We start from the raw sequence: 9,933 nt of genomic DNA on the forward strand, positions 1-9,933 counted from the left end.
CAAGCAGATGCAGGGCTGGATCCCAGGCAAGCGCCAAATCACAGCACCAGCCCCTTGATCACATATTCTTAAAGAAGCTATTTAAGAAAAAAACAGAAGCTGTCCTTTCTTCGGACCCCAAGTTGGGATTTTCTGTCATTGAATGCAGCGCCTGAAACCATGATCCAGTTTCCATGTAGCAATTTTATGGGGCCTCAAAAGGCTCAAATTTGGGGGAAAAAAAAAAAAAACCTGAATATTGACCTAACGCTGCCGGTACTTTACCAAATCCTTCTCCTTGGTGGTTCTTAGCTGCCAGTGAGGAATAACAGACTTAAGTCTCCCACAAAACGGAGGTGTCTTCGAAGACAGGGGCGGGCACAGAACTGAGGCCTAAGACACCCGCATGCTGCAGCTCTTGGAGGAGCGAGAGCCACCGTGACGGGCAGGGGCAGAAGGCCAACGCTGTGGGGCCACGGCTGTGGGGCCACAGAGCTGAACTGGGGCCTGGCGAACGCCAGGCTCAGCCTTGGCCAGGTGCGGGGCGGGGTAGGGAGAGGGAGAGTTTTCTTTCCCGTTTCTAGTGGGAAATCAAGGAAAAGAGGCAGCAGCTGCGGTCACCTGGGCCCGAGGTGCGGCCTCAGGGAACAAAGGCAGAGCAGCCAAGGCTCTGCACCCGGCTTAGGGCCGCTAGGAACCCATTCAAATCTTCACCTGGGCACACCACCAAGGCTCCAGAAAATGTTGATTCCTGGATTCCACGAGCACCAACTCTATCGGGCAGCACCCAGGGATCTGTATTCTAAACAAGGGACCCGGCGGACAAGAGCCAGGGGATGTTTGAGAACAATCGTTTCACCGCCAGCCTCTCCGTTACCAACAATCAAAGCAGCGGCCCAAACAGCAGCGGCGCTGCGCCTCAGCCGAGCTTGGGCTTCCCCCTAAGTCCCGCCCCGCTGCCCTGCGCGGATTGGTGGCGGATGGCAGCTCTGGCGCCGATTGGGCGGCGGCGGAGTCGTTCGTGGAGACTGTGGGGTTCGGGTGCTCCAGGGTGCTAAATTTATCTTCAGACCTGGACCGCGCCAGCAGCGAATCGGATCTCTATGGAGGTGGCTTAGGCGATATCCCTGAGCTGAGAGCATCACCCTGTCCCCGCATCCCTCTTCCCTCTGTTTTGTTTTTCATCCTCCTCCCTTCCCTCCCCCCTCCAGTCCGCGACGACTGGCTCTTGACCCTGTTCAGGCCTCGGCGAAGGTGAGGAGCAGAGCCGCTACCGCGGCTAAGCGCTGCGCCCTGAAATGGCCGCTGCCTTGAGCTGTCCAAAATGGCGGTCGCAGGCACAGCTGGGGACCGCGGCGCAGACCGTTCTCTCCGTCCCTGATGGAGCTGAAGCAGGAAGACCGTGCCGGGTGCTGAGACGTTTCCGTGTGGCGGTTCGCGGAGGCGATCGCCCCGGGACGCGAAAGGAGCTCGGAGGCGAGGGTGGGCTGCGACAGGAAGCAAAGCCCCCAGACGTGGCGGTCTGCGGGCGGGGCGCGCGCCTGTGACAGGGAGGCGATGAGGGATGGCTGGTCCGGGCTGCACGCCCAGGTGACCGGTCCCGCAGTCAGTCTCTGGAAGGGCTGTCGTCCCCACCCCCTGACCAGCCTTGGCCGCCGGCCTGCACCTCGGCCCTGCCCTCCCCGCCCCAGAGGGTGTCGTGCACAGCCGGGACCGCCTGAGGGTGGGGGGAAGCATTGTGTGTTACCTGTCAGTCTGCCCGGGAGAAGAGCCGAGAACGATGAATGGTTCTCCCCTCCTTTTTAGAACAGGAGTGGAAACGTGGCATTCTAGGGAGGCCAGGCCCTGCAGAGATTTGGGGACCCACCTGTGAGGAGGTGGGAATGAGGTCCTCCTTTCCGGAAACAAAGCAGGGGAGAGGGTTCCTGATCCCGTAGGTGAACGAGCAGCTCCGTGAAGTTCTCTGCTGCTAAATCCAGTGGAGGCTGGAAGGAGGGTGAATCTGCAGAAGTAGGGATTTCTCCTGCCGCCAGTTTGATGCCCTTGACTCTGGCAGTTGTAGCCCATTGTTAATCCATTTCTCTCTGCACCACCCAGCTCCTGGCACCGGACTTTGCTAGTGCTTAGGGAATAAAAAAAGAGTATTCAGGAAAACACAAGTAATGGCTAGGCCCTTGGGCTATGTATTCAAACTTTTTGGACTCTGTACTTGATTCTTCACTTGGAAGATATGTGAATTTAGGTGACTTAACCTGTGTGTGACTGAGGTTTGTTTTGAGATTAAATGAGGAATTTAACAGTTATTGGCACATGGTAAACAATGATTACTCAATAAGTGTTAGTTTTAGGACATTTGTTGTTGAGGGGACAAAAAATGGTTATAGCCCAAGGTATATATTAAAAAAAAAAAATTTATCTATTTGAAAGGCAGAGTTAGAGAGAAGGAAAGACAGAGTGAGATTTCATCTGCTGGTTCACTCCCCAGATGGCTGCAATGGCCAGGGCTGGGCCGGGCTGGAGCCAGGAGCTTCCTCCAGGTCTCCCACATGGGTGCATGCTGCCTTCCAGGCTCATTAGCAGGAAGCTGGATTGGAAGTAGAGCAGCAGGGGCTCGAACCGGCACCCATATGGGATGCAGGTCCTGCAGGCAGGTCCTGCTATGGCAGAGTGCCGGACCCCCAAGGCATATTTCATGTAACACTTCTACGTGAGACTCAATGTAGATATAATGCTTAGTCTTAGAGACATTAAGATGAGCTGTACTTAAAATTAGATTTAGTTTTAAAAAATTTAATGTGTTGCTATGAAGCTAGGAATAGGGGAACATCTCAAAGCTGGGTAATTGCCAAAGTATTAAACAGTATGAAAATATTAGCATTTTAACTTTGCTAGATATTAGGCATCTTCTGTTTCAGACCAAGATCTGCATTGCAGTAGAGAATCATTTACACTGCCTAGACCTAAAATAAATTGTAATGACTAGTCATCTTAGAAGCTTGTAGTGAATTGTGCTTAATGCGGGGTCTAATTTTAATTTTTCTTATTCTAGGCTTTTGGTTACTCCCCTTCCTACCCCATCCTTTAATTTTATTCTTTTGAAGAGTCTGCATTTCAAGCTGCCATGGTGGAGAGTATGATTGCAGAAGGGAGTACTCCTTATTTCAGGTATCTTATTCTCTAGCTGTTAATAGGAGCCCTTTGATTCAGGACCTAACATGAGATTACAAAATTTAGTCTTACCAGATTATAAAGCTTAAATCAAAAGTAGTTATATTTGTATAGATAACAGTTGATGCTTTAACTTAAAAGTTCTAACTTCAAACTGAACTTACTGTTGTTTAGAAGTTCTTAAATTGTTTTGCTCTTTTAATTGTGCTTTTTTATATGAAAAATAAACATATTAAAATTAGAGTTTATGTTTTCTTTAGGTCCTGGTTAAGTCTTCATCTGTAGTATAATGGAATGCAGAGTAATAAGTAAAAATATACATTTGGATGTGTCTTAATTTGGATACTGTAAACATTATGTAACTTTTAAGTCCAGAGCAACAGTACCTCACTTTTGGTCTCTAGTTTATTCTTCACTGTTAACATATAGCATTTTAGATGTAATAGAAATCTTTGTCTTGTAAAATGTTTAACTGAGTATTTTTAAATATAACTCATCAGAATTGTTGCTAGCCCTAAAGGGAGGAGACTTTAATAATAATAGTAGCAACAATATATCCTATGGTAGTAGGCATTAAAAAGCTAAAAGAGATTCCAAGATCTGTGTATCATGAAACAGGGCTGGTAAATTATGGCCTATGCTCTCTATTTTGTACATAAAATTTTACTGGAACATACTTAAGTCTGTTCTTTGATGTATTGTCCACGGCTGCTGTCGTGCTACAACTTTAGAGCTGAGTGGTTAAAACCAAGACTGAACAGTTAGCAAAGCCAAAAATATTTATTATATGGCCCTTTACAAAAAATATTTCCAACCCCTGCTGTGATACATATTCCTAAATTCCTAAAAGTCCCTTCTTTATAATATATTTATCAACTCTTCCTTATCTTTTAGAAACATTGTTCCCAAATTGTGTTTTATAGAACATTCATATTCTCTGAGCAAGTGTTTTGAGAAAAAGGTTGATTCCAGCTATTGTTTTTCTTTTTAGTTTAATATATTTATTTAAATATAAACTTAAGACTACTAAACTCATTTCTATAGCTTTTATTTTTATGTGATAATCTACCTTTAAGAAAGGTATGCCACACCTGAGAGCACCAGGAAGTCGCATGAGAGATCACCTGATACACGAATGTGTGATGTTCCATCTACGCGGTGATGCATAGGCAGCCTTTACAAATTAACTGATTTCTTGCTATATATCATCTTTTTGATGATTGCTCATCTCCTTTGTATCCTGTCTTATAATTTCAACACATTTGTGATACTCAATGTTTGTTCTAAATTAACCATGTTTTGTACCACAAACTCATTGCCCATGGATCTATTGCTGAAGCAAGGAAGTCTTAAACAAGAAGTAGAATCTTTCTGTTATCAAATTGTGTCTGAATCAAATGATCAAAAGGTTGGAATATTACAAAGTGAAGATGAACAGTTACAGCCTTCAGTTTCTAAAAAATCAGAAGGTGAGCTTTCCAGGGTCAAATTTATATCCAATTCCAACAAACTAACGACATTTAGTAAGAAACCAAAACGAAGAAAATATGATGAAAGTTATTTGTCTTTTGGATTTACTTACTTTGGAAATAGAGATGCACCTCATGCTCAATGTGTATTATGTAAAAAAATTTTATCAAATAGCTCTTTAGCCCCTAGTAAGCTTCGAAGACATTTGGAAACCAAACATGCTGCATATAAAGACAAAGACATAAGCTTTTTCAAGCAACATCTTGATTCACCTGAAAATAATAAACCCCCAACACCTAAAATTGTCAATACAGATAATGAAAGTGCCACAGAAGCATCATACAATGTAAGTTACCATATAGCCCTGAGTGGAGAGGCTCATACAATTGGAGAATTGCTTATCAAACCTTGTGCAAAAGATGTAGTAATGCGGATGTTTGATGAACAGTATAGTAAAAAAATAGATGCAGTACAACTGTCAAACAGTACTGTTGCACGTCGGATCAAAGATCTAGCTGCTGACATTGAAGAAGAGCTTGTTTGTAGACTGAAAATCTGTGATGGGTTTTCATTGCAACTAGATGAATCAGCTGATGTTTCAGGTCTTGCTGTGCTGCTTGTGTTTATTCGTTATAGGTTTAATAAGTCTATTGAGGAAGATCTACTCTTATGTGAATCTTTGCAAAGTAATGCTACTGGTGAAGAAATATTTAATTGCATCAACAGTTTTATGCAGAAACATGAAATTGAATGGGAAAAATGTGTTGATGTTTGTAGTGATGCTTCCAGGGCAGTGGATGGGAAAATTGCTGAGGCTGTCACCTTGATAAAATATGTGGCTCCCGAAAGCACCAGGAGTCACTGCCTACTATATAGACATGCACTAGCAGTTAAAATAATGCCTACTTCTCTCAAAAATGTGCTAGATCAGGCAGTACAAATCATCAATTACATTAAAGCTCGACCACATCAATCCAGACTACTAAAAATTTTATGTGAAGAAATGGGTGCTCAACACACAGCACTTCTTCTAAATACAGAGGTGAGGTGGCTTTCTCGAGGTAAAGTTCTTGTAAGACTTTTTGAACTTCGACGTGAACTATTGGTTTTTATGGATTCTGCTTTTCGACTATCTGATTGTTTAACAAATTCATCTTGGCTACTAAGACTTGCCTATCTTGCAGATATTTTTACTAAATTAAATGAGGTTAATCTGTCAATGCAAGGAAAAAATGTGACAGTTTTTACAGTGTTTGATAAAATGTCATCATTGTTAAGAAAACTGGAATTTTGGGCCTCATCTGTAGAAGAAGAAAACTTTGATTGTTTTCCTACACTCAGTGACTTTTTGATTGAAATTAACTCCACAGTTGATAAAGATATTTGCAGTGCTATTGTGCAGCACCTAAGGGGTTTGCGCTCTACTCTGCTAAAATATTTTCCTGCAACAAATGACAATAATGCTTGGGTTCGAAATCCTTTTACAATAACTGTTAAACCAGCCTCATTAGTAGCACGGGACTATGAGAGCCTTATTGATTTAACATCTGATTCTCAAGTGAAGCAAAATTTTAGTGAGCTTTCCCTAAATGAATTTTGGAGTAGCCTAATTCAAGAATACCCAAGCATTGCAAGGCGTGCAGTTCGTGTACTTCTTCCTTTTGCAACAATGCACCTGTGTGAAACAGGGTTTTCATATTATGCTGCAACCAAAACGAAATACAGGAAAAGACTGGATGCTGCACCTCACATGCGGATCCGACTTAGCAACATTACACCTAATATTAAGCGGATATGTGATAAAAAGACACAGAAACACTGTTCTCATTAAGATTGAAGGGTTTTGCATGTCTCTTGATAACCAACCAAATGTAAGATGAAAATAAAAGATAATTTACTTCATCTCTGGTATTTGGGGGTTTTAAATAAAATATTCAGATTTTTTTATCCTTAGATTTTAAGAAAGCTGAAGTATCAAAAATTTAAGCGTATTGTGTTATTGGTATTTTTCTTTGTATTGTAATTTCAGATGGTTCCATGGTCATAACTGGAAAATGATGCTCCACAAGATAAAGTCCCAATTCCTTAACATAATATATCTGTTCAGGATCTAATCCCTACCATTCTTTTCTAGCCATGCCTACTCTGCAGCCTTCCAGTCCCAGGGAACCTTCTGCCATTCCCTAAGCATCACACTGTTTCATGATTTTAGATCTTGAGAACTGTCGCACCTCTTGTGTTCTGACTCCTATTTGCTTTTCAACACTTTAACTTAATTTAGGTACTTCCATTCTCTGTAGCTCTATAGCTTTCTGTCTTGACTATAATTCACCACCACCCCCCCTTTTTTTTTTGCATCTCAATTGTCTTCATGATTCCCAGTGTTACTGGACTGAATTCGTAGGTTTTACCCAGCTATGTCTCCATTATCTGGCAAAAGCCTTTACTAAAGCAGCTGTAGAGGTTTCCTACCATTCTCTTGATCGGCATGTTGGCATGTGTGTACAAGTCTACCCTTTGAGTTTTTTGGCTAGGTTGTTTTATTAGCTAGAATTCATAGCATCCACTGTGCAGAAGTCATTGAGGAATGTGGGTTTTGTGATTTGATAACTGTTGAGGAAGAGGGGAGGAAGTATGAAGAATATTTTCATACATTTTATTTCTTACTTCCTATATAGAGTATTATAAATTCCATATACTGCAATCTAAGCAATGAGACATTATAGTCCTGAAAGTGGCTAAGTAAATTCCCATCAGTTCTTGGAATACTATAAAAGATTATTGACTGACTGCTGTTTCTAGACTACTTTTCCTATGACACATCATACAACACAAGTCACCAACTCAGTGTTAAATATTTTGTTACTCCTGTAGTCAAGAACTGCTGTGGATAACCATTATTTATTTAATCTCACTTGTTAAAACTTACCTCCTCTTTGGGGAGTAGGATTACCTCCCCTTGTTAAAGCAGAAAGTGGTAAAATTACTAGGTTCAAGTGCCTATTCTACTACTCAACTAAATAGATAACTAAAGGGATTTGAATATTGTTGAACTTTGGTTGTCTGATCTATAAAATTATTACAACTCCTTTGAAGGGTTATAAAGATTAAATGAGAATATATATACAACTACTCCAACAGTGAATGATCAGAAATAATTATAAAACATATATTCTCTGCCATGCTAAATCATGTCTCTGTTAACTTTGACTCTTCACTTGACACTTTAAGTATGAGTTTTTTTTTTTTTTTAAGATTTATTTTATTTATTTGGAAGAGTTGCAGAGAGGAGGTAGAGAGAGAGAGATACTTTCCATCTGCTGGTTCACTCCCCAAATGGCTGCAATGGCCAGAGCTAAGCTGATCCAAAGCCAAGAGCCAGGAGCTTCTTCCAGGTCTCCCATGTGTGTGCAGGGGCCAAGCACATGGGCCATCTTCCACTGCTTTCCCAGGTGCATTAGCAGGGAGCTGGATCAGAAGTGGAACTTGAACCAGTACCCATGGGATACTGGTGCTGCAGGCCGGGACTTTAACCTACTGTGCCACAACACCAGCCCCTTAGTATAAATTTTTATTCTCTGTGGAGACAATAGCTTTCCAGGTCATGGAACCTACCCTGAACTGAGGCAGCAAGATGAAGCATTTCTAACCTATGTTTTTTTTTTTTTCCCCCTTTGTCACCTTACTAAGCACATGTTTTTCTGTCAGGTACCTTAGGTGCATTGTGTGATTTCAATAATCTTTTATATGAGTTTTATAGGATTAAATAATTTCAGGACTTGCATGAGGTCCTACAGTAAGCAGTAGTATTTAGTTTAACTCTTTCCAAAAGATACTACTTTCCTCCAGTCATTGCATTTCAAACTTTTAGGAGAATCAAACAGTGCCTTGGAAGCATAGCGCAAAACTCTGTGCTCAGATTTGGACATTTTGAACTCTTATGTTTTCTTCTAAATTCACTCCAAATTTCCATCTACTTCAAAGTATGACTGCCAATTTTTATGTTAAAATAGGGATTGATGGGGCCAGCGCTGTGGCTCACTTGGTTAACCCCCGCCTGCAGCGCCAGCATCCCAAATGGGCACTGGGTTCTAGTCCCATTTGCTCCTCTTCCAGTGCAGCTCTCTGCCGTGGCCCAGGAAGGCAGTGGAGGATGGCCCAAGTGCTTGGGCCCCTGCACCCACGTGGGAGACCAGGAAGAAGCACTTGACTCCTGGCTTCGGACCAGTGTATCTCCAGTCATAGCAGCCATTTGGGGAGTGAACCAACAGAAGGAAGACCTTTCTGTCTCTCTCTCACTGTCCAACTGTCAAATAAAAAATATATCGGATTGACTTGCTATCAAGTGATAGTAATTCTCAAAAAAGATGCATTGTGGTTCCTCATGCATGCAGTACTCTTAACCTACTAATCCCAGAATTAAACCCTAATCTGAGAAGCATGCACAATGCCATTATGTCCGTGTCTGCCTTAAACCTCAAGTCTCATGACTAGACTTATGTGATTGCTAAGCCTGAGCCCCTGATTAGTTCATCTGTTCAAGATGTCACCCTCCTAAGAAATGTAGCCTTTCTTATTTTACAATTCTTTCCCCTAACCTTTGGGAGTCTAGATTCTTACATTTAAGTCTAATCCCAATAACTAAGACCCTACCTAACTTCTTGATAGCAGCTGTTTGCCTTTTCTGGATCCTACAGAACTAACCTATAGATAACATGTGTAGCTAATTAAATGGACTTCAGTACCTGAAGCTGGGTCTGGTACTTGCAAGACAATAAAAAATTTAGTACCAGATTGCAATTTTTAGATTACTGTAACCTCCTGTAGTTACCATAACTGAATCTCAGAAGATTCTTTTCCTTCATGTTTAAACCCTACCTACCCTTCATAATTGGTTTCCTTTCCTAAAGAGATTTATTTATTTATTTATTTATTTATTTGAGAGGCAGAGAGAGAGAGGGATCTTCATCCACTGGTTCACTCCCCAAATGGCTGCAATGGCCAGAGCTGGGCTGATGCGAAGCCAGGAATCAGAAGCTTCTTCCAGGTCTCCTACGTAGGTGCAGGGGCCCAAGGACTTACACCATCTTCCACTGCTTTCCCAGGCCATAACAGAGCTGGATCAGAAGTGGAGCAGCTGAGACTCTTTAACTAGTGCCCATATGGGATGCTGGCACTGCAGGCGGTGGCTTTACCCACTATGCCTTAATGCCAGCCTTCAGAATTGGTTTTCTACTCTATAACAGCACAAAATAGGGAGCACTGCCAACCACCCTTTCTTTTTCTCATGGTTTGTACTTCCAAAGCCCTTTGATT

General features: G+C 42.2%; 1 protein-coding gene across 3 annotated transcripts; it reads left to right on the forward strand.

Moving 5' to 3' along the window:
• Positions 1-842: 842 nt before the first annotated feature.
• ZBED5 (zinc finger BED-type containing 5) lies at positions 843-6,519 on the forward strand. 3 transcript variants are annotated; one of them, XM_008266192.4, is made up of 3 exons: positions 843-1,233; positions 3,029-3,144; positions 4,224-6,519. In XM_008266192.4, the coding sequence occupies exon 3, from the start codon at positions 4,364-4,366 to the stop codon at positions 6,446-6,448; it is 2,085 nt and encodes a 694-aa protein (XP_008264414.1). In that variant the 5' UTR covers positions 843-1,233; positions 3,029-3,144; positions 4,224-4,363; the 3' UTR covers positions 6,449-6,519. The 3 variants fall into 3 exon arrangements, with proteins under 3 accessions (XP_008264414.1, XP_008264419.1, XP_002708861.1); XM_008266197.4 differs by having other exon boundaries at positions 977-1,233; positions 4,192-6,519; XM_002708815.5 differs by having other exon boundaries at positions 977-1,233; positions 4,228-6,519.
• The last annotated feature ends 3,414 nt before the right edge of the window (positions 6,520-9,933 follow it).

This window comes from Oryctolagus cuniculus, chromosome 1 (assembly GCF_964237555.1).
Source record: "Oryctolagus cuniculus chromosome 1, mOryCun1.1, whole genome shotgun sequence".
Classification (NCBI taxonomy): Eukaryota; Metazoa; Chordata; class Mammalia; order Lagomorpha; family Leporidae; genus Oryctolagus; species Oryctolagus cuniculus.

Coding starts and splice junctions, on each gene's coding strand:
- ZBED5 (XM_008266192.4), top strand. CDS start 4,364: ATGATTGCTCATCTCCTTTGTATCCTGTCTTATAATTTCAACACATTT.